Consider the following 23,968-nt stretch of genomic DNA (forward strand, 5'->3'; position numbering starts at 1 on the left):
CAAACTATATAACAAGATTTCCCAGCGAACAAAAAGGTAATGTTATGAAGACATTATTTCTGAATGTGCATAATGTCAAGATTTTTAAATGTTTTAAAAATGTTTTTTCTTGGTTACGTGAATGTTAAGGGAACTTTCCATTCTTCAAACATTATGGGAACGTTACTGAAACAAGTAGAAACATTTAAAAAAACGTTAGATGAACGTCCAATTAAAATGTTTCAGGTAAAAACACTCCATGAATGATGTATATTTAATGTTTTTGTGCTAACGTTTTGAGAACATTATTAAAGACCAGATAACATTACTGAAAGAATGTTTGTTCATAACGTTGAGAGAACCTTGCCAGAACGTTCCCTGTCAGCTGGACATGAGATATTTTAGCACAAAATCCTTTGAAATCACTCAGAACAGAAGAAAAATGTTTATTGGCAACATTCACATGTAGAACTGACTGGTCAGTTATGAACATAGACTCGTCATGTTAATGAGCAGCTTCTCAGAGAAACAGCAGCCAATAAAAACACTCTAAACCTGCTGTGCACCAATAGGAATGGAGTATCACTGTTAAACTCCGGTGGCGCTCAGAGCTGATCCCAGAACACTGATGAAGCGGTGAACATCAGTGAAGGAGTTGTAGAGCGGCACCGGAGCGACTCGCAGCACGCTGGGCTCTCGCATGTCACACTGAAACACACACACACACACACACACACACACACACACATTGAACAGCTCTGAACGTTTTTGTAAGAGTCTGAAATAAAGTGATACGCACCACGACTCCTCTCTTCTCCAGCTCCTGAAACACGGCTCTGATTGGCCGAGAGAAGGACAGCGACAGCTGACAGCCTCTCTGCTCGGGGTCAGAGGGCGTGATGATGTGAACGGAGGCTTTATCCGGGTTCGACTCGTCTTTGGTGTAGTAATGTCTGATCAAATACTCCAGATACCCCGTCAGCAGCACCGACTTCCTCCTCAGATCCTTCATCGTCGTCTTATTGAAAATCTGGACACCAGAAGAATGACATCATACTTTATCTGCATGAATTGTGATCAGATTCATCAATATATACTTTCTTGATGGTGTCAGGACCTGAGCTTCTGTAGAGTTCACTTCATTTGTAATAATTGAGCCCATTTTACCAATCGCACTTTTAAAATGAAAGAACACAAAATACATCATGTGTGGAATATAAACTATGCACCTGAGAGAGAGGAGAAGGAGAAGGGGCCAGGATGGGAGGAGACGATTTCTGTCCTTCATGATCTTTTCTTCAGATTAGTGAGTTTATTGTTTTAGTGCATGGAGTGTGTTTTAATGAGAGCTCCTGTGTTCAGTCTTATCAGGAGTGTCAGTGGGATGTTATGGGCCGGTTCCACAGACAGGGCTCAGATTAAGCCAGGATTAGTTCAGTTAGGACATTTAGCTTTTCTAAACATGCCCTATAGAAATCATTATTGGTGTGCGTCTTGAGACAACAGTGACATATTTTAAGATTTATCAGTAAAAGATGATTTCAGTTAAACATCTCAAACATGAGTTTACTCTGGGACTAGAGTCAACATTAAAGGGACCATCAGAATAAAGTTACCATCATTTTTGTTGAAATACAAACTAATAATATCAGTCATTTTCAGATATAACGTTGCATGATGGTTGTCAGAATGTTGCATCATGGTTGTCAGTATGTTGCATTATGGTTGTCAGTATGTTGCATTATGGTTGTCAGTATGTTGCATTATGGTTGTCAGTATGTTGCATTATGGTTGTCAGTATGTTGCTCGATGGTTGTCAGTATGTTGCATTATGGTTGTCAGTATGTTGCATTATGGTTGTCAGTATGTTGCATTATGGTTGTCAGTATGTTGCATTATGGTTGTCAGTATGTTGCATTATGGTTGTCAGTATGTTGCATTATGGTTGTCAGTATGTTGCTCGATGGTTGTCAGTATGTTGCATTATGGTTGTCAGTATGTTGCATTATGGTTGTCAGTATGTTGCATTATGGTTGTCAGTATGTTGCATTATGGTTGTCAGTATGTTGCATTATGGTTGTCAGTATGTTGCATTATGGTTGTCAGTATGTTGCATTATGGTTGTCAGTATGTTGCATTATGGTTGTCAGTATGTTGCTCGATGGTTGTCAGTATGTTGCATTATGGTTGTCAGTATGTTGCATTATGGTTGTCAGTATGTTGCATTATGGTTGTCAGTATGTTGCATTATGGTTGTCAGTATGTTGCATGATGGTTGTCAGAATGTTGCATTATGGTTGTCAGTATGTTGCATTATGGTTGTCAGTATGTTGCATTATGGTTGTCAGTATGTTGCATTATGGTTGTCAGTATGTTGCATTATGGTTGTCAGTATGTTGCTCGATGGTTGTCAGTATGTTGCATTATGGTTGTCAGTATGTTGCATTATGGTTGTCAGTATGTTGCATTATGGTTGTCAGTATGTTGCATTATGGTTGTCAGTACGTTGCATTATGGTTGTCAGTATGTTGCATTATGGTTGTCAGTATGTTGTTCGATGGTTGTCAGTATGTTGCATTATGGTTGTCAGTATGTTGCATTATGGTTGTCAGTATGTTGCATTATGGTTGTCAGTATGTTGCATTATGGTTGTCAGTATGTTGCATTATGGTTGTCAGTATGTTGCTCGATGGTTGTCAGTATGTTGCATTATGGTTGTCAGTATGTTGCATTATGGTTGTCAGTATGTTGCTCGATGGTTGTCAGTATGTTGCTCGATGGTTGTCAGTATGTTGCATTATGGTTGTCAGTATGTTGCATTATGGTTGTCAGTATGTTGCATTATAGTTGTCAGTATGTTGCATTATGGTTGTCAGAATGTTGCATCATGGTTGTCAGTATGTTGCATTATGGTTGTCAGTATGTTGCATTATGGTTGTCAGTATGTTGCATTATGGTTGTCAGAATGTTGCATCATGGTTGTCAGTATGTTGCATTATGGTTGTCAGTATGTTGCATTATGGTTGTCAGTATGTTGCTCGATGGTTGTCAGTATGTTGCATTATGGTTGTCAGTATGTTGCATTATGGTTGTCAGTATGTTGCATTATGGTTGTCAGTATGTTGCATTATGGTTGTCAGTACGTTGCATTATGGTTGTCAGTATGTTGCATTATGGTTGTCAGTATGTTGCTCGATGGTTGTCAGTATGTTGTTCGATGGTTGTCAGTATGTTGCATTATGGTTGTCAGTATGTTGCATTATGGTTGTCAGTATGTTGCATTATAGTTGTCAGTATGTTGCATTATGGTTGTCAGAATGTTGCATCATGGTTGTCAGTATGTTGCATTATGGTTGTCAGTATGTTGCATTATGGTTGTCAGTATGTTGCATTATGGTTGTCAGAATGTTGCATCATGGTTGTCAGTATGTTGCATTATGGTTGTCAGTATGTTGCATTATGGTTGTCAGTATGTTGCTCGATGGTTGTCAGTATGTTGCATTATGGTTGTCAGTATGTTGCATTATGGTTGTCAGTATGTTGCATTATGGTTGTCAGTACGTTGCATTATGGTTGTCAGTATGTTGCTCGATGGTTGTCAGTATGTTGTTCGATGGTTGTCAGTATGTTGCATTATGGTTGTCAGTATGTTGCATTATGGTTGTCAGTATGTTGCATTATGGTTGTCAGTATGTTGCATTATGGTTGTCAGTATGTTGCTCGATGGTTGTCAGTATGTTGCATTATGGTTGTCAGTATGTTGCATTATGGTTGTCAGTATGTTGCATTATGGTTGTCAGTATGTTGCATTATGGTTGTCAGTATGTTGCATTATGGTTGTCAGTATGTTGCATTATGGTTGTCAGTATGTTGCTCGATGGTTGTCAGTATGTTGTTCGATGGTTGTCAGTATGTTGCATTATGGTTGTCAGTATGTTGCATTATGGTTGTCAGTATGTTGCATTATGGTTGTCAGTATGTTGCTCGATGGTTGTCAGTATGTTGTTCGATGGTTGTCAGTATGTTGCATTATGGTTGTCAGTATGTTGCATTATGGTTGTCAGTATGTTGCATTATGGTTGTCAGTATGTTGCATTATGGTTGTCAGTATGTTGCTCGATGGTTGTCAGTATGTTGTTCGATGGTTGTCAGTATGTTGCATTATGGTTGTCAGTATGTTGCATTATGGTTGTCAGTATGTTGCATTATGGTTGTCAGTATGTTGCATTATGGTTGTCAGTATGTTGCTCGATGGTTGTCAGTATGTTGCATTATGGTTGTCAGTATGTTGCATTATGGTTGTCAGTATGTTGCATTATGGTTGTCAGTATGTTGCATTATGGTTGTCAGTATGTTGCATTATGGTTGTCAGTATGTTGCTCGATGGTTGTCAGTATGTTGCATTATGGTTGTCAGTATGTTGCATTATGGTTGTCAGTATGTTGCATTATGGTTGTCAGTATGTTGCATTATGGTTGTCAGTATGGTTGTCAGTATGTTGCATTATGGTTGTCAGTATGTTGCATTATGGTTGTCAGTATGTTGCTCGATGGTTGTCAGTATGTTGCATTATGGTTGTCAGTATGTTGCATTATGGTTGTCAGTATGTTGCATTATGGTTGTCAGTATGTTGCATTATGGTTGTCAGTATGTTGCATGATGGTTGTCAGAATGTTGCATCATGGTTGTCAGTATGTTGCATTATGGTTGTCAGTATGTTGCATTATGGTTGTCAGTATGTTGCATTATGGTTGTCAGTATGTTGCATTATGGTTGTCAGTATGTTGCATTATGGTTGTCAGTATGTTGCTCGATGGTTGTCAGTATGTTGCATTATGGTTGTCAGTATGTTGCATTATGGTTGTCAGTATGTTGCATTATGGTTGTCAGTATGTTGCATTATGGTTGTCAGTATGTTGCATTATGGTTGTCAGTATGTTGCTCGATGGTTGTCAGTATGTTGTTCAATGGTTGTCAGTATGTTGCATTATGGTTGTCAGTATGTTGCATTATGGTTGTCAGTATGTTGCATTATGGTTGTCAGTATGTTGCATTATGGTTGTCAGTATGTTGCATTTTGGTTGTCAGTATGTTGCATTATGGTTGTCAGTATGTTGCTCGGTGGTTGTCAGTATGTTGCATTATGGTTGTCAGTATGTTGCATTATGGTTGTCAGTATGTTGCATTATGGTTGTCAGTATGTTGCATTATGGTTGTCAGTATGTTGCTCGATGGTTGTCAGTATGTTGCTCGATGGTTGTCAGTATGTTGCATTATGGTTGTCAGTATGTTGCATTATGGTTGTCAGTATGTTGCATTATGGTTGTCAGTATGTTGCATTATGGTTGTCAGTATGTTGCTCGATGGTTGTCAGTATGTTGTTCGATGGTTGTCAGTATGTTGCATTATGGTTGTCAGTATGTTGCTCGATGGTTGTCAGTATGTTGCATTATGGTTGTCAGTATGTTGCATTATGGTTGTCAGTATGTTGCATTATGGTTGTCAGTATGTTGCATTATGGTTGTCAGTATGTTGCTCGATGGTTGTCAGTATGTTGCATTATGGTTGTCAGTATGTTGCATTATGGTTGTCAGTATGTTGCATTATGGTTGTCAGTATGTTGCATTATGGTTGTCAGTATGTTGCATTATGGTTGTCAGTACGTTGCATTATGGTTGTCAGTATGTTGCTCGATGGTTGTCAGTATGTTGTTCGATGGTTGTCAGTATGTTGCATTATGGTTGTCAGTATGTTGCATTATGGTTGTCAGTATGTTGCATTATGGTTGTCAGTATGTTGCTCGATGGTTGTCAGTATGTTGCATTATGGTTGTCAGTATGTTGCATTATGGTTGTCAGTATGTTGCATTATGGTTGTCAGTATGTTGCTCGATGGTTGTCAGTATGTTGCATTATGGTTGTCAGTATGTTGCATTATGGTTGTCAGTATGTTGCTCGATGGTTGTCAGTATGTTGCATTATGGTTGTCAGTATGTTGCATTATGGTTGTCAGTATGTTGCATTATGGTTGTCAGTATATTGCATTATGGTTGTCAGTATGTTGCTCGATGGTTGTCAGTATGTTGCATTATGGTTGTCAGTATGTTGCATTATGGTTGTCAGTATGTTGCTCGATGGTTGTCAGTATGTTGCATTATGGTTGTCAGTATGTTGCATTATGGTTGTCAGTATGTTGCATTATGGTTGTCAGTATGTTGCATTATGGTTGTCAGTATGTTGCATTATGGTTGTCAGTATGTTGCATTATGGTTGTCAGTATGTTGCTCGATGGTTGTCAGTATGTTGCATTATGGTTGTCAGTATGTTGCATTATGGTTGTCAGTATGTTGCATTATGGTTGTCAGTATGTTGCATTATGGTTGTCAGTATGTTGCTCGATGGTTGTCAGTATGTTGCATTATGGTTGTCAGTATGTTGCATTATGGTTGTCAGTATGTTGCTCGATGGTTGTCAGTATGTTGCATTATGGTTGTCAGTATGTTGCATTATGGTTGTCAGTATGTTGCATTATGGTTGTCAGTATGTTGCATTATGGTTGTCAGTATGTTGCTCGATGGTTGTCAGTATGTTGCATTATAGTTGTCAGTATGTTGCATTATGGTTGTCAGTATGTTGCATTATGGTTGTCAGTATGTTGCATTATGGTTGTCAGTATGTTGCTCGATGGTTGTCAGTATGTTGCTCGATGGTTGTCAGTATGTTGCATTATGGTTGTCAGTATGTTGCATTATGGTTGTCAGTATGTTGCATTATGGTTGTCAGTATGTTGCTCGATGGTTGTCAGTATGTTGTTCAATGGTTGTCAGTAGGTTGCATTATGGTTGTCAGTATGTTGCATTATGGTTGTCAGTATGTTGCATTATGGTTGTCAGTATGTTGCTCGATGGTTGTCAGTGGGTTGCATCATGGTTGTCAGTAGGTTGCATTATGGTTGTCAGTATGTTGCATTATGGTTGTCAGTATGTTGCATTATGGTTGTCAGTATGTTGTTCGATGGTTGTCAGTGGGTTGTATTATGGTTGTCAGTGCGTTGCATAATGGTTGTCAGTATGTTGCATCATGGTTGTCAGAATGTTGCATCATGGTTGTCAGTAGGTTGCATCATGGTTGTCAGAATGTTGCATCATGGTTGTCAGTAGGTTGCATTATGGTTGTCAGTATGTTGCATCATGGTTGTCAGAATGTTGCATCATGGTTGTCAGTATGTTGCATCATGGTTGTCAGAATGTTGCATCATGGTTGTCAGTAGGTTGCATTATGGTTGTCAGTATGTTGCATGATGGTTGTCAGTATGTTGCTCGATGGTTGTCAGTGGGTTGTATTATGGTTGTCTGTATGTTGCATGATGGTTGTCAGTATGTTGCATCATGGTTGTCAGTGGGTTGTATTATGGTTGTCTGTATGTTGCATGATGGTTGTCAGTATGTTGCATCATGGTTGTCAGTAGGTTGCATTATGGTTGTCAGTATGTTGCATGATGGTTGTCAGTATGTTGCTCGATGGTTGTCAGTGGGTTGTATTATGGTTGTCTGTATGTTGCATTATGGTTGTCAGTATGTTGTATTATGGTTGTCAGTATGTTGTATTATGGTTGCGAGTACATCATATGATGTTTTCAGTAAGTTGCATGATGGTTGTCAGTATGTTGCATCATGGTTGTTAGTGGGTTGTATTATGGTTGTCTGTATGTTGCATCATGGTTGTCAGAATGTTGCATCATGGTTGTCAGTGGGTTGTATTATGGTTGTCTGTATGTTGCATGATGGTTGTCAGTATGTTGCTTGATGGTTGTCAGTGGGTTGTATTATGGTTGTCTGTATGTTGCATGATGGTTGTCAGTATGTTGTATTATGGTTGTCAGTATGTTGTATTATGGTTGCGAGTACATCATATGATGTTTTCAGTAAGTTGCATGATGGTTGTCAGTGGGTTGTATTATGGTTGTCAGTGCGTTGCATAATGGTTGTCAGTATGTTGCATCATGGTTGTCAGAATGTTGCATCATGGTTGTCAGTAGGTTGCATCATGGTTGTCAGAATGTTGCATCATGGTTGTCAGTAGGTTGCATTATGGTTGTCAGTATGTTGCATCATGGTTGTCAGAATGTTGCATCATGGTTGTCAGTATGTTGCATCATGGTTGTCAGAATGTTGCATCATGGTTGTCAGTAGGTTGCATTATGGTTGTCAGTATGTTGCATGATGGTTGTCAGTATGTTGCTCGATGGTTGTCAGTGGGTTGTATTATGGTTGTCTGTATGTTGCATGATGGTTGTCAGTATGTTGCATCATGGTTGTCAGTGGGTTGTATTATGGTTGTCTGTATGTTGCATGATGGTTGTCAGTATGTTGCATCATGGTTGTCAGTAGGTTGCATTATGGTTGTCAGTATGTTGCATGATGGTTGTCAGTATGTTGCTCGATGGTTGTCAGTGGGTTGTATTATGGTTGTCTGTATGTTGCATGATGGTTGTCAGTATGTTGTATTATGGTTGTCAGTATGTTGTATTATGGTTGCGAGTACATCATATGATGTTTTCAGTAAGTTGCATGATGGTTGTCAGTATGTTGCATCATGGTTGTTAGTGGGTTGTATTATGGTTGTCTGTATGTTGCATCATGGTTGTCAGAATGTTGCATCATGGTTGTCAGTGGGTTGTATTATGGTTGTCTGTATGTTGCATGATGGTTGTCAGTATGTTGCTTGATGGTTGTCAGTGGGTTGTATTATGGTTGTCTGTATGTTGCATGATGGTTGTCAGTATGTTGTATTATGGTTGTCAGTATGTTGTATTATGGTTGCGAGTACATCATATGATGTTTTCAGTAAGTTGCATGATGGTTGTCAGTAGGTTGTATTATGGTTGTCAGTATGTTGCATAATGGTTATCAGTATGGTGCATGATGGTTGTCAAAACTTCAAAACTTAATATTGATCTTTTGAATTATAAAAGTCTAAGAAATAAAGTTGTACTTGAGCTGCATAAAGAAAAAACTACATACTATACACAACTAATTGATAATGCTAAAGGAAACAGTAATTTACTATGGAAGCATTTAAATAATATGACTAACAAATCTAAAAAACATAAAAGGATTACAGAACTTAGCATCAATGGTGATATCATAACTAATAGTGCTGCTATGGCAAATGAGTTTAATTCATACTTTTTACAATCAGTTGAAGAATTGACACAAGGTTTTCAACCTGTAGAAAGTCAGATCTCTTCTGCGAGAGTTGTTTCAACAGATTGTTTTCATATTAAAGAGATTCAAGAAATAAAAGTTATTGATATAATTAATAAACGTTCAAATTCTAAATCTAATGATATTTATAATATGAATAGTTGTTTTTTTAAAAAATATAGAGATGTTCTTGTCAAACCATTGACACATCTTGTTAATTTATCTATAAGAACCTGTACATTCCCTAGTGCTTGGAAAAAAGCAGTAATCATCCCAGTATCCAAAACAGGAAGTCATGATTCTATGTGTAATTATCGTCCTACTGTATATCATTTTTACCAGTTTTATCTAAAGTTATTGAAAAAGTTGTAGCAGCACAATTGATTGACTATCTAGAATCCAGACAGCTCCTCCACCCACAGCAGTTTGGATTCAGACCAGGGTATCCAACTGAAATGGCAAACTGCTGTTTAATTGAAAATGTTAAAAAGTCCCTGGATAAGGGCATGGTAGTGGGTGCTGTCTTTATTGACCTCAAGAAGGCCTTTGATACGGTCAATCATAGCTTAGTTTTATCTGAGGCAGTTACGTGGTTTACTTCTTATCTTCAGTCTAGAGCACAGGGTGTTAAAATAGATCAAGACATATCTGCCTTTTTAAATATCAAAATGGGTATTCCGCAAGGCTCTATACTTGGACCTTTGCTGTTCAGTCTCTTTATAAATGATTTACCTCTGCACTGCTCAGGGGCCAGTTGTCAGCTTTATGCGGATGATGCAGTTCTTTACATCTCTGCTTAATTACCTGAACAGGCTGCAGAGGCATTGTCTGTAAGCATGTCTTCTAGATTCTCAACTTAAATTTGATAAACACATAAAGAAAATTACAAAAACAATACAAAATAACCTTAATTGTTTTAAATTAATTAGAAATTACATTCCAAACCAGGCAGCCCTGTTGTACATGCATGCTATGGTATTTTCTCATATTTCATATTGCGTGACAGCATGGGCACAGGCAGCTCCTACTGTAATTAAAAGTATTGGTTCATTGTACAATCATGCAATAAAAATTATGGACAAAAAAACAATTCCATATCATCATTGTACTATTCTTAAGAAATATAATTTAATGAGTTTTGATGGATTTATTAATTTTAGTTTTTGTAAATTATTGTATACATGTATGAATTATTTATCGCCTGAGCCATTAAGTAAATTTGTGGAGAGACAGAACAGCAGTAGAGTTACGAGAAGCAATACAAACCATGATTGTAAAATAGTTTTGGTCAGACAGCTTTTTCTGTTAGAAGCTCTAAGCTCTGGAATTTATTGCCACCTGACATTAAAACTATTCCTGATTTTAAAATGTTTTCTTCCAGGCTTAAGACTTGGTTAAAGATAAATCAGAATTGTACTCACCTTTAATATTGTGAATATATTGTGTATGTTTGGAAGTTATTATTTTAGTCTTATTAATGTATGAATTGGTTTTTAGATATTTTATTGTATTTATTGTTTTTGATTGTTAAAGGCCCTTATAGGGACAAGTGTTGCGAATTAGCCTTTGGCCATACACACTGTGATACAGACATCAGATTGTTTTGTTATAATGATCTATGTTGGTGGTATCTGTCCCTATCAAATAAACTATTAAATAAAATAAATAAAAAATGGTTGTCAGTATGTTGTATTATGGTTGTCAGTAAATTGCATGATGGTTGTCAGTACATCGTATGATGGTTTTCAGTATGCTGTGTGATGTCTGACCTCTAGACTGGCCTGTAGGGGGCACACCAGTAAGATGGGCTGATTGGAGAGACGAAATCCATTAACACCAGGCTGAAGCTCCATTTCTGCAGGCATATGTATTCACACACTTCAGAAATGTATATAAATACTCACACTGCATGTATGCTGGGAATGACTTTTGCCAAAAAAAGTGTATAGTGTATATCTCAACAGCTACAGCTGCTTCAGTGTCTAACAGTGAGTAATGCAGCTACATCTGTGTCCACAGGATGTCAGCAGAGAGCAGGCTGTGAGCTCACACAGTCTCTCCAGACTTACAGTGAACATGAACATCTTGTGTTAGTAATGATACTCCAGCAAGATTCAGAAGGGATTCTCATACCATTGTTCATGAGGAATCTGGTCTTCAGGTCGTGTCCCCACCAGCCCATCAGCCTGAGACACACACACATACAAACACACACACACACTGCATCTCATGCACTTTATTTCATCTGTAAGTGTGTGTTATCGAGCAGCAGTGTTATACTCACGCGGGTCTGACACTGTGAGCGTGTTTCTCATGTATATATGCACCTGCCAGACCACCGGCGCCTGAATTCACGTACTGAATAAAACACATCAACTGTGATGCATCATGGGAAGCATCATATATTCAACACAATAAATATACAAAAGCATTGACATTTCACATGGAAATGTCCATAAACACAACACAACACTGACCTTATAGGAGCACCAGCACGCAAAATCCACGTTCCAGTCGTGAAGCTGCAGATCTGCGTTTCCTACAGCGTGTGCACAATCAAACCCTACTACACACCCCTGAACACACACACACACACACACATGTTAGATGGGGTCATATATGTGCATGTGAGCCAATATGTGACACTTGCACTGCTTATGTGCATCACATGACTGATTGACCTTGGCGTGTCCTGCTCTAGTGATGGTCTCCATGTCGAACAGCTGACCGGTGTAATACTGAACGCCACTGAGCATGACCAGAGCGATGGCGTCGCCCTCCCGCTCGATGACGGACACGATGTCCTCCGTCCTTATCGTGTCTTCACCCTGAAACAGCCGATGGACACGGTCACAGAGCTCCTCCGTCAGCATGACATCATACAGGCCGGCCGTGATGTCATTACCTGTCTGGGTTTGATGACCAGCATGCTGTCCGCCACATTCATTCCTCTCAGCTGGATCTGAGATTCAATGGCGTACTGCAAGATTCACACACAAACACGCTGTTGAGGATTTTTCACACTCGTTGCTTCGATCTCTTGGTCTGAATGTGAGTTTGTCGTTTGTGAGGTTAAAGAAACACATACGTGATCTGACGGAAAGGCCTTCTCCTCCAGAAGAATTTTATGGCGTTTTGGAGTCGGTTTGTAGAAGGAAAGCTGAGAGGATCATAAAAAGAGGAGAATATTGTTGAAAAATCAATACACAGACAAAATATTTGCAAATGTTTAAGTTTTTTTTACCATGAGAAGATGCAGATTGACTGTCAGTCCGTTCATCAGAGCCACTTCCTCAGGTTTAGCACCTGTTTAAAGATAGTTTGGCTAAATCAGAAGCTCCAGAGGGGGTAAAGTCCTCTCTTTACCCTGTTTACCTTGACAGAACTTCCCACATTATATCTAGAGACAGACGAATGGCATTCACATCCCACAGAAACACAGATATGAAAGCGAATATGCCTCATTTATCAGCCACATTCTAATATTGGATGATACTGAGCTAACTGAGAAACTCTCAGATAAGAAGCTCTAAATTACCCACAATCTTGGCCATTAAACCCTCAATGGTGTCTTCAGCCCAGGCCCAAGGTCGCGACCCCTCCGTGTGGCCATGGACGCCTCTGGAAACAACACGTGGTTACTGTAGGATTTATGGGAATTTCTTCAAACGGTGGAAGAATATTTCAGAATATTTCTGTGATTTGGTTTTATTACTTTTCTACAGTTTTACATAAAAAAACAATAATAAAAAAATAATAATAATAATAATAATAATAATAATAATGGAAAAAGAAAAAATTGCTTCAGTAAGAACCAGTTTCCTGAAAGTGAATAATTTTATTTTTGAAAAATAAATTACCTTATAACCCATTCTGAAAATGTTCAATAAAACAATGAATATGCTTTTCTGTAAAATAAATAAAAAAATAAAATAAAATAAAAGTAAACAATAAAAAATAAAATAAAATAATAATATTTAATTAATACATATGTAATAAATATTCAAATGTTGATTTATGTTGAATATTTTATTTAACAAGAAATGATAAATAAACACTAAATACAGAATTTATGCTTCGAAAAATAAAATGTATAAAAAATATAGTCACTGAATTGACATCTTAAAGCCTAAAAATATAAATATAAAACAAAATAATAAAAAATAAATATTAAAAAGGTAATTTAAAGTAAAATATCTTATGATTTAGAGCAAAAAAATTTATATTTTATTTAACAAGACAATAAATATAGAAATTATGCTTTTAAAAATATAGTCACCAAAATGACATCCTAGTAAGCCTGAAATATAATATAATATAATATAATATAATATAATATAATATAATATAATATAATATAATATAATATAATATAATATAATATAATATAATATAATATAATATAATATAATATAATATAATATAATATAATATAATATAATATATACCTCTTGATTTAGAGTAAAAATGTACAAGCCAATAAATATAGAAATGATTTAAATACAGTCACCCAAACAGCATTCTAAAGCCTGTGATATATTTCACTGTATTTGTTTATGTGAGAGTGATTCAGCATTTATCAGCTGATAACTCATGACAGGCAACTCACGTTTTGGCCCATTTCTCCAGCTCCTCATCGATGTACTTCTTGGTGTTTTTCGGCTGGAGACCAAGTGAATTCCCAGCAAAATAAACACAATCCTCAGAACCGTCCACGAGCGTCAGATCCGCTAAAAACACACGAGAGATCAGATGATATATGAATCTGAGCAAATACTCCATCATGACATGATGACTGATAACTCTGCTCATAAAACGAGCTGAAGTGTGACGTGAGTCTGATCCTCTCACCCGGAGGCAGGTCTGATACTCTGGGCACGAGGAACTCCTGTCGCAGGTGTCGGAGCGGGTCGTGCCGGTCCAGGTGTTCTGCCAGCCTGAGTGACGTGGGGCTGCAGTCCAGCTCCTGCGAGACCCTCGTGATCATCTGCTGCGGGCTCTCCATGATCAGATCCGGATTCAGATCAGTCAGTCTGGATCAACCTGGAATATCCTGTTATACACGACAGACTCAGATTGACCTTTACTCTGCACTTTGACCCTTGGGCAAACACTCCTGGCCTGAGCTAATGATTACCAGAGACCTGCATCATTTCCTGCAGCTCTGCAATGCTCTCATAAGACAAAGACTTCCTCACGCTTCAGTTTGTGATTCTTCCTCTGAACATGAACTCACTTCTGCTTTCAGATAACCTGACGACACAGACTCGCTCCATTGCTCTCTGTGTGTTCACAGTTCAGCTAGATTTAACTATCAGAGTAGATGAATGAATGCATGTCTTTTGATCAGAGCATATATGTCACATTAAAGTTGGGATGAAATGAAATGTACTTGTTTTTTTAAATGCATATTATTGCGAACAATTGACTATATGCACGGAGCGTTCTTTAGAACTTCAGCATTAATATAACCCAGCTGGAAAACCTCCGGTGGGAGTCATGTGCTGGTGTGTTGAGCATCAGTAGTGTAATATTTAGTTTATAATCAGAATATAGTCACTTCAATAGTCAGACATGGCATTAATTTACTTATTCAAAAACTTAAATAAAGATGTTCCTCAGTGTTCCTCCTCGACTAAATTCAATTCGACCATCAGTTTTCACACTTTTATGTGAACAAAAAGCTTCAAAAATTAAATATTTACTGTGCACTTGTGCACTATTATATAAAATAAAATTTTGAGTTGAATGTTTTTACAGATGTGCTGAAATCATTGATCTTGTGCTGCTCTGACTGACAGCTTCAGTGATTATAAAGTCATTCATTCACAAGAAAAGTTATTGTTTTTCAGGAGATTTTTGTGAGTATTTCATACTTCACATTGACAAAATGTATTTTTTAACCTAGTGATTTTATAGTGTTTCATATTTAGTCAAAAGTGAAGTGAAAAATGATTGGAGGAAATGGCTGATATATGCGCAAATAAATGCTACTTTGCCGCCACCTGCTGGTTAAAGTGGTAAATTTTTCATTTTTAAATAAGTATTTTCTATCAAATGTTGAATTTCCTACATTTTAAAATGTTTGGTTTTACAATGGGCACAATCTCAGAAGGATGAACAAATAATGTTTGTGGTCATCACATTAAAAATAACATTTGCTGTGTGTGTCTAATTACAGATTTATAAACATCCCAAAAGCTTCGTCTTTATTGCAATCAATAAAACTGGTTTATTGGCAAATTAGGTAAATGTGATAACTGCATTAAAATATGAATACAACATTAAAAAGTCAACCATTGATGATTTTGTGTCGATGTACAGAATAAACAGCTAACAGTTCACCGGAAATGCCCGAGCTGGCTTAACCACAACCAGGAAGTAACCGAAGCGCTTGACCAATCACAACACACTGCTCCAGCCGACCAATCAGAGCACATTGTGCTTTTCAGAAGGAGGGGCTTCATAGAGACAGGAAGTAAACAGAGCGTTACTGACAGACTGGGAAGAGAGGAGCTGAACAATGGAGAATATGAGGAAAATAATCAACATTCAATCTAGTAGAGCACAAAAACAACATCAAGACTTTGAAAAAGAGCATAAAATGGCCTCTTTAATAATAATATCCATAAATACACAAATCAAGTCTTAAAGACACAGTGCATCATACCTGTCCATTAACCTCCAGAGGAACGTCTGCAGATATTGATCACAGATGATATTCATTCCCTCATATCCAGAGTGCAGGCGTGTTCAGAGGGTGAGAGATTTCATTACGTCCAGATGAATGACCAGGACTGTGACTGACCGTGAGAAACACACCGACTGAACAAAACCGGCTCACGGCAATCACAACTCCAGAGAAAACCACTCGACAATCAAGATTTTAGTAAAATCTTAAATCTTAAAATCTTCCTTAAATCTTTTTTTTTTTTTTTGTCTTCACTGGTTATTGTGTGAATAATCTTGCAGTGTGAAAGATAAAAATGATAAAAGTACTAATCATTATTTACAACATTTCTGAACAAGTATAAATATAAACTGTATTTTCAGGAAAACACACTTATTTTGGCATTACTAAATCTGTTGTATTGTGGAGTAAGTACAGAAACTGATACACTTTTATGGCAAAATGTACTTTTTGGCTTCATTGATTGTTCTGAAAAATGTTTCCATTCATTCACTCATATTTTTGACCAAATTTCACATTCATAAATGCAATTATTCCAATAGGAAACCCCAACTCTATGGTTTTGTTGACTGACATGAAAATGTACATTAAAGTTTCTAAATAAGTATTTATTTGATTTTGTAGTTATTTTCCCTCTTTCCATGATTTATGGATTACACAAATCTATACTGATAGTGTTCCTTGAACAGAGTTTGACACCTCAATTATTGAATGTTTCTGGATGACTGATATCTGTACATATATAACACTCCTAACATGTTTTATATCTACAGATATGAGCGCTGTTGAATGTGATGTGGGTCAGTGTACCAGAGACTCAATCAAGAGTCTATTCATGAGGGAATCTCAGAGATAACAGTCGTATTGATTGAGTCAGTTGAGTGTGATTGGTTCAGTTTCCTTCCTCTTCCTATTGGACGGAGTTCCAGAGATCCGCCTCCTGGGTTTATAATGAGGGGCGGCAGGTGAATGAGACACACTGCTGCAGCTCCACCAACACAACAAGATGGTAAGAGACATCACTTCCCTAATTATATTATATTATATTATATTATATTATATTATATTATATTATATTATATTATATTATATTATATATTACTATTCCGTGTCATATGCTTTCTGACTGTTGGTTGCTGAATCAACAGCATGAACTGATGAACTTGAACTTTCCTCTTCTGAATCTCACGGTGATTGTAAAATGAAACACAAAGTGAATTCTTTAAGAAATTCCCACGAAATAAGCGAGAATGGGCCACAATTAATTTGGCAAGGCTTAATAAGACATGCTAATTATTACTTTAAAGGCAAACAAAAATGCCTGCAGAATACTTTCCCCAAACTGTCCAGCTGAATCAGTCAGAGTTCCTACAAATGAAGCAGTTCTGAGCGGTCAGAGAGTTTCAGACGGTCAGGTGTGTGAGGGTCAGGGTTGGCTCGGACAGATATAATCAAACTCTTTAAACTGACCTGCTGGACATTCAGTGGACTTCAGTAATTCCTACATTTCTACAGCGTTCAAACTTTCACTTTCAATGAGGAACAGATTATCATGATTATGACGGTCACACTGAGAAGAACATTTTTAGTGAATCATAAATAGCATTCCTTTTTCTTGCAGGATTCACATTTATACACTTTTGAAAACAGAAATCCCCAACATTTGGGCCAAAGTGTGTCTGACAAAAGAGGAAGCAAAACTAGAATACATATGGTGCAACAAACTGAAGCTACCACAACATATACTGAACACTTATTCTGCAATATAACTTATATCAGAAAGCCATCAATAGAATAATAATAAAGACCAAACTAGCTGTTGTTTCATTTCCTTCAAATTCTCCAGCATTTCCGTTCCTCATGATCAGTGTTAATTGTGTAATTGTGTGTCGTCTCACAGCACTTTTGTAACCCCGAGCTGCTTTAGATCAAATGTTTGCTCTGTATCTTCCTGTCTTTATGACTTTATTATCTGAGGTTTATTATTAACGTTGGGTTTGGTCCCTCAGATAACACATTCTCTTCCTCTTATCGACGGCGCTGGGAATCGCAGGTTAAACAGTAATTTGACCGATTCATCAGCACTCTAAAGAAAGACAAAAATGGCGAGAACCCTAGCAACGTTGAGTCAGTCTGAATTTAATTTGACTTCATCATTCGTGGTGTTTTCCTCCACAGGTGTTCACCTTAAATGACATGAGCTTCAAGGCCGGGATGGAGATGAAGATCTCTGGGAAGATCAAATCCGGCTGTCAATCGTACGTATCGAACTAATGGGAAACAGGTTATGTTCTCGAATTGTCTCAAAACATTAGCGCAAATGTTATTTATGTATCGTTCATGGAATGTTTTTCTTCTGAAACATTTTTTTAAATGTTTCTACTTGTTTCAGAACATTTAAAAGTAACGTTCCCATAACGTTTGCAGAATGATACAATTGAATGTTCCATAAACGTTCACATGGACATTTTCAGAGAACATTCAGAAATAATGTAATGGGAACGTTAGCAGAATGTTTTCCGAACATGTTTTTGTTAAAGACAGAAGACAGCTCTAGGTTTTGAAAAAGAGCTGAAGCCCATAAAAACATCTCTCTGTCCTCAGGTTCTCCATCAACATCGGTCACGACTCAGACGCAATCGCCCTTCACTTCAACCCTCGCTTTAACGAGCACGGAGACATCAACACCATCGTGTGTAACTCCAATCAGGGCGGATGGGGCTCCGAAATCCGTGAACCGTGTTTCCCCTTTGTGCAGGGCGAAGAGTTCAAGGTGAGTGACCTCTGACCTCTGACCAAACTCACTGTAAACATAACATGATCAACAAGTCATGATGAGATCAGCAGGACAGTGATGCTTATTGAAATGTTTACATTATGCATGATCATTTTAAGTTATGAGTAGTACAAAATGAAGATCTGCCAGTTCTGCTTACTTAAACTTTGAGTTTTTCAACTAAAATTTTTTGGAGTTTCGCCAACTAAGTCGAAGTTTACAGTGAAAATCAAAAGCAGAGTGTTCTTCCGGCCTTTTTTGACATTTTAGGTTCATCTTTCTGGATTTCTGCCATTTAAAAAGCCTGTCGGTCTACAAACTCTGCTATTTCACAACACACTGATTCCAGTGTAAACACACCAATACTGGCTCAGATGAAGCTTTCTTCAAGATCCTATCGATGTAGATCAAACCTGAACCTTTATCCGCATGTTCTTTGACCAGTTCTGCAGTGAGTATCTGTTAGTTTGCTGGATTTAGTCAGCTGACAGATCACTGAAACTCATGACACATTGAGTCATAAAGCGTTACCCTTTGCACTTTTTAACAATGTATGCAATAGACCGCCCACCGGTCAGACGTTTGAGGGTGAATGATGCTGTCATCACATGCTTTATAATAAGAGTTTCCCAAAATTTACATTTAAAAAACTGGACATTCAGTTTCAGTCTCAATGTGTCTCTCCTCCAACAGCTGTCCATCACCTTCAACAACGACACCTTCTACATCAAGCTCCCAGAAGGCACCATGATGAGCTTCCCGAACCGCTTCGGCGATGATGTTTTCAAACACATGCACGTGAAGGGAGACGCCAAGATCATCAGCATTAAGATCAAATGAGCTGGACGCTCTCGTTCATCTGTGGCTCCGGTCTTCAGCGTGTTCTTCACCAGCTTCTGTGTTCACTGAATGTACCAAAGAAAGTGTCAAATAAATCCACTGACAGAATGTGAAAGGACTTGCTGGGTGTTCTTTGGGTTTGAGTTGTTTGAGATGAATGACTGTCCTGCAATGGTCATAAATCTAGTCTTATATATACATTTACACTTTTATCTCTGAGTTCATATCTGTCAGGAAGCTCCTTGATTCAATCATTTAAATGATTAGTTCACTTCAGAATTCAAATTTCCTGATAATTTACTCTCCTCCATGTCATCTAAGATGTTCATGTCTTTCTTTCTTCAAAACATTCCAGGATTTTTCTCCATATAGTGGACTTCACTGGGGTTCAACGGGTTGAAGGTCCAAATGTCAGTTTCAGTGCAGCTTCAAAGAGCTCTACATGATCCCAGACGAGGAATAAGAGTCTGATCTAGAGAAACCATCGGACATTTACTAAAAAAAATAAAATTATACACTGTTTAACCACAAATGCTCGTCTTGCACTGCTCTGTGTTGTTCCACGCATGGCGTAATCATGTTGGAAAGGTCACGCGTGACGTAGGCGGAAGAACCATGGTAGGGCGAAAAACTCCATCCCATTTTCTCCTCCAACTTCAAAATTGTCCGTCATCATTGTTTTAACTTTTTATGTAAAGGTCGTTTGATTTAGTCTTTGATGTTCGCTTCACTGGATCGGTACTTCCTCCTACTTCACTTGACCTTTCCAACATGATTACGTCATGCGTGGAGCATCACAGAGCAGTGCAAGACGAGCATTTGTGGTTAAAAAGTATATAATGTTTATTTTGTTTAGAAAACGTTCGATGGTTTCTCTAAATGAGACTCTTATTCCTCGTCTGGGATCATGTAGAGCTCTTTGAAGCTGCACTGAAACTGACATTTGGACCTTCAACCCGTTGAACCCCAGTGAAGTCCACTATATGGAGAAACATCCTGGAATGTTTTCCTCAAAAACCTTCATTTCTTTTCCACTGAAGAAAGAAAGACATGAACATCTTAGATGACATGGAGGAGAGTAAATTATCAGGAAATTTTAATTGTGAAGTGAACTAATCCTTTAACTTCATGTACTGTATTGTTTCATTGTGTTAAATGATTGAGTTCAGTTCAGAGCCTCATGACAATTTACAGAGCGACTCGAAAAGACCCGAAGCAGGAGCTGAGGAATGTGACGGACAGAAAACAGATTCCATACACGCACACACGCACACACACACACACACACACACACACACACACACACACACACACACACACACACACACACACACACACACACACACACACACACACACACACACCCCTCAAGAGTTCACTTTCCAGCTGTCTGAATGATCATGAGTAAATTAAATTTATTTAGCTTGAACATTTACTAATTAAGACAATATTGCAAGAATTATTTTAAATTAAATTTTAAAAGCCCACAGGTACAAACAAATACAAACAAGCACCATAAAGACTGTAATATTCAAAACTTAGAGCTACAATACAGATTCACACTACATTGAGCAGCAATTCTCTGGTGCAAAACTGATCTGAGATCTGATGGGTTAAAAACAATGACAGATATAAATCATAAACTTCTAACCATTAACCTGTATTATCATGTATAGTGAGGACAGCAAATATAAGGACTTATCAAAGGGAAGAGAAACACTTCCCAAATCCCATATCTTCTGCCGTTGATGTGTCTAATCAAACACTACAGTGCTCATCTGTCATGTGACATGGCAGATATTAATACATGAATATTAAGACCAAAAATATTAATATTGAGTCTCTATAATCCATTGGTAGGTTCATCTTCTTGAGAGTGACACTTTCTGAACATCGACCTGTATGTTTGAGCATCCCGACAGGTCAGCTTCTGACTGACCAATGACAGATGAAGGAAGTGTTTGAGAAACCTGTTGGACACAGTCACTAGGTGTGTTCGACTTGAAACGGCGGCCCAGCACAGACCGATCGGTGAACGACATCAAAGTCCCACGAGAGAGATTTAAAAGCATTTGGAGTCGTCTGCTCTCTAATCGCTCTCGCTGTACTCTGATGTCATACACCGATTGATCTGTCGAACACACCTATTATTTTGATTTAATAGGGTAATGGGTGGAGCTTGACATTGAGCCCCACCTCTCTGTACGCAATGGGAGGAGCTTGCCGTTGTGCTCCACCTCTCTGGACGCAATGGGAGGAGCTTGACATTGAGCCCCACCTCTCTGTACGCAATGGGAGGAGCTTGCCGTTGTGCTCCACCTCTCTGTACGCAATGGGAGGAGCTTGACATTGAGCCCCACCTCTCTGTACGCAATGGGAGGAGCTTGCCGTTGTGCTCCACCTCTCTGGATGCAATGGGAGGAGCTTGACGTTGAGCTCCACCTCTCTGGACGCAATGGGAGGAGCTTGACATTGAGCTCCACCTCTCTGGATGCAATTGTTGGAGCTTGATGTTGAGCTCCACCTCTCTGGACATAATGGGAGGAGCTTGACGTGGAGCTTTGGATGTAATGGGTGGAGCTTGAAGAATCATTAACCCTAATTAGGGGTTGAGCTGGACGCAACTTAATCATTTTTGCAATTCTGTTGCACAGAAAGGAGCAGAGATGACACATTTTTGTTACTTTTGAGCAATAAACACTTTTAGTCGTATAATCAAGTGTAAAAAACAACTAAAGCAAAAACAGCAGATTTCTAAAGTCTCGTTTCACTCTCAAAACAGAAGTCATCCTATCTGATCCTGGAGTGCGTTGACCCCTGCGGCTGACCCCAGGTCCGCTCGACTCGACCCTGAGGACTGACCTCTCTGGGCCAGGTAGTCACGGTAGTTGCGTGTCAGTAGCGTATAAAGCAGCGGGTTGACGCAGCTGTTCCCGTACGTCAGGCAGGTGACGAAGAAGTTGACGTAGGTGTGAGCGGCGGGCGACAGCGAGCGGAGGGACTCGGACGAGAAGAGCTTCGCCATCTGCCAGCCCCAGAACGGCAGGAAACACGCCCAGTACGCCACCACGATGCAGAAGATCATTCCCACCACTTTGAGTTTCAGTCTGCGCCTGCGGACGGACAGCGAGGATCCGCGGCTCAGCTTGGCCTGAGCGGCCCAGTAACGGCGGGCGAGACCGGCGTAGAGTCCGACCATCAGCAGGCCGGGCAGGAGCATGCTGGTGAAGAAGAGCGCCGTGAGATACGCTTTAAAGGCCTCGGGCGTCCAGGTTGGGAAGCAGATGCGTTTGACGAGCCCCGCCGTGGCCGGACGTCCCTCTCGGAGTCGGATCATCACCATCATGGGGAGCGTCAGCACGAACGCTGCCGCCCAGATTCCCAACGCCATCAGCCAGTGGCCGCGGGCGGTGGAGCGTCGGGCACGGAAAGGTGTGGCGACGGCGCGGTAGCGCTCCAAACTCATCGCTGCCAACACGAACACGCTCGCGTGCATGGTGAGCAGATCCAGGCTCAACAACAACCTGCAGCCCATTTCCCCGAAGAACCAATCGTGGGCGAAGTAGGTGCAGACCACGAATGGGATGGTGCCCAGATAGAGCAGATCGGCCGCCGCTAGATTGAGGATGAAGACGTACAAAGAGCCTGAGCGCCGCAGTGTGGCCGATCGCATGATGGCAAGGGTGTACAGGTTACCCGTCATGCCCAAAACACACATGGTGATCAGGGTGGAGCCCAGGAGCGGAGTGACCCAAACCATTCCAGCGCTTCCCGCCACGGCACTGCCGTTACTCATTATTCAGAAGAAAAAAATGACTTCAAGGGTTTCCTACAAAACTGAGCTCTTGTTCCACTTCACACTTAAAAATAAAGGTTCTTCATTGGCATCCATGGAAGTTCTCCAATCCACAAAAGAATCTTTATGGTGAAAAAAAAAAGTTCTTCAATGGCATTGCCTTGAAAACACCCTTTTTCAGAGAAGCTCCAATGAAACTGACGCACTTAAAAGTTCTTCATTGGCATCCGGATACTTTAATATCCATTGATCCGCACTAAAGGTTCTTTATAGCACAAAACGGTTCATTCGATTATTAAAATGCTCTTCACATGAAGAAAAAAGTGGTTCTTTTAAGAACTGTTCACTGAAATGCTCCCAAAAACAGTTCTTCGCTGTGAAAACACCCTTTATTTCTAAGAGTGTGGGAGAAAAAAGCCTCTTCAATCATCAAAGTACTAAATGAACATGACTGACAAGTCCTTCTGCAACAAGTCCTAAACATTCCCATGATCCAACTCCGTGCAGGACTGCCGTATAACAGAGCGCCGTCCGTGACCGTACAGATGTGATGTTCTCCGCTGCGTCCATCCAGCTTTGCTTCTTCGGGAAGTGTTTGGCTGTGTTGGATTCTGTTGTGTCTGCAGGATTCTCTGGTGTCCATCTCTCTCTCTCTCTCTCTCTTTCTCTCAGGTAGGTGTG

At 39.2% G+C, this 23,968-nt stretch overlaps 3 protein-coding genes across 3 annotated transcripts; 1 reads left to right on the plus strand and 2 right to left on the minus strand.

The window, feature by feature from the left end:
* Nucleotides 1-434: 434 nt before the first annotated feature.
* On the minus strand, nt 435-14,472 carry kynu (kynureninase). The gene is made up of 13 exons (XM_067373108.1): nt 14,036-14,472; nt 13,794-13,914; nt 12,723-12,805; nt 12,429-12,490; nt 12,273-12,344; nt 12,090-12,164; nt 11,866-12,012; nt 11,662-11,760; nt 11,469-11,542; nt 11,318-11,370; nt 10,954-11,039; nt 779-1,009; nt 435-687 (listed from the first exon to the last, which is right to left on the minus strand). Exons 1-13 carry the CDS (start codon nt 14,187-14,189, stop codon nt 568-570), a joined length of 1,377 nt encoding a protein of 458 aa, XP_067229209.1. The 5' UTR covers nt 14,190-14,472; the 3' UTR covers nt 435-567.
* Nucleotides 14,473-16,810: 2,338 nt separating this feature from the next.
* On the plus strand, nt 16,811-19,606 carry lgals2b (lectin, galactoside-binding, soluble, 2b). The gene is made up of 4 exons (XM_067373509.1): nt 16,811-16,884; nt 18,054-18,133; nt 18,480-18,648; nt 19,345-19,606. The coding sequence occupies exons 1-4, from the start codon at nt 16,882-16,884 to the stop codon at nt 19,489-19,491; spliced, it is 399 nt and encodes a 132-aa protein (XP_067229610.1). The 5' UTR covers nt 16,811-16,881; the 3' UTR covers nt 19,492-19,606.
* Nucleotides 19,607-20,485: 879 nt separating this feature from the next.
* uts2r4 (urotensin-2 receptor 4) lies at nt 20,486-23,939 on the minus strand. Its single transcript, XM_067372828.1, has one exon. It carries the CDS (start codon nt 23,285-23,287, stop codon nt 22,277-22,279), a length of 1,011 nt encoding a protein of 336 aa, XP_067228929.1. The 5' UTR covers nt 23,288-23,939; the 3' UTR covers nt 20,486-22,276.
* Between the last annotated feature and the right edge of the window lie 29 nt (nt 23,940-23,968).

The sequence above is a fragment of the Chanodichthys erythropterus genome, chromosome 21 (assembly GCF_024489055.1).
Source record: "Chanodichthys erythropterus isolate Z2021 chromosome 21, ASM2448905v1, whole genome shotgun sequence".
Classification (NCBI taxonomy): Eukaryota; Metazoa; Chordata; class Actinopteri; order Cypriniformes; family Xenocyprididae; genus Chanodichthys; species Chanodichthys erythropterus.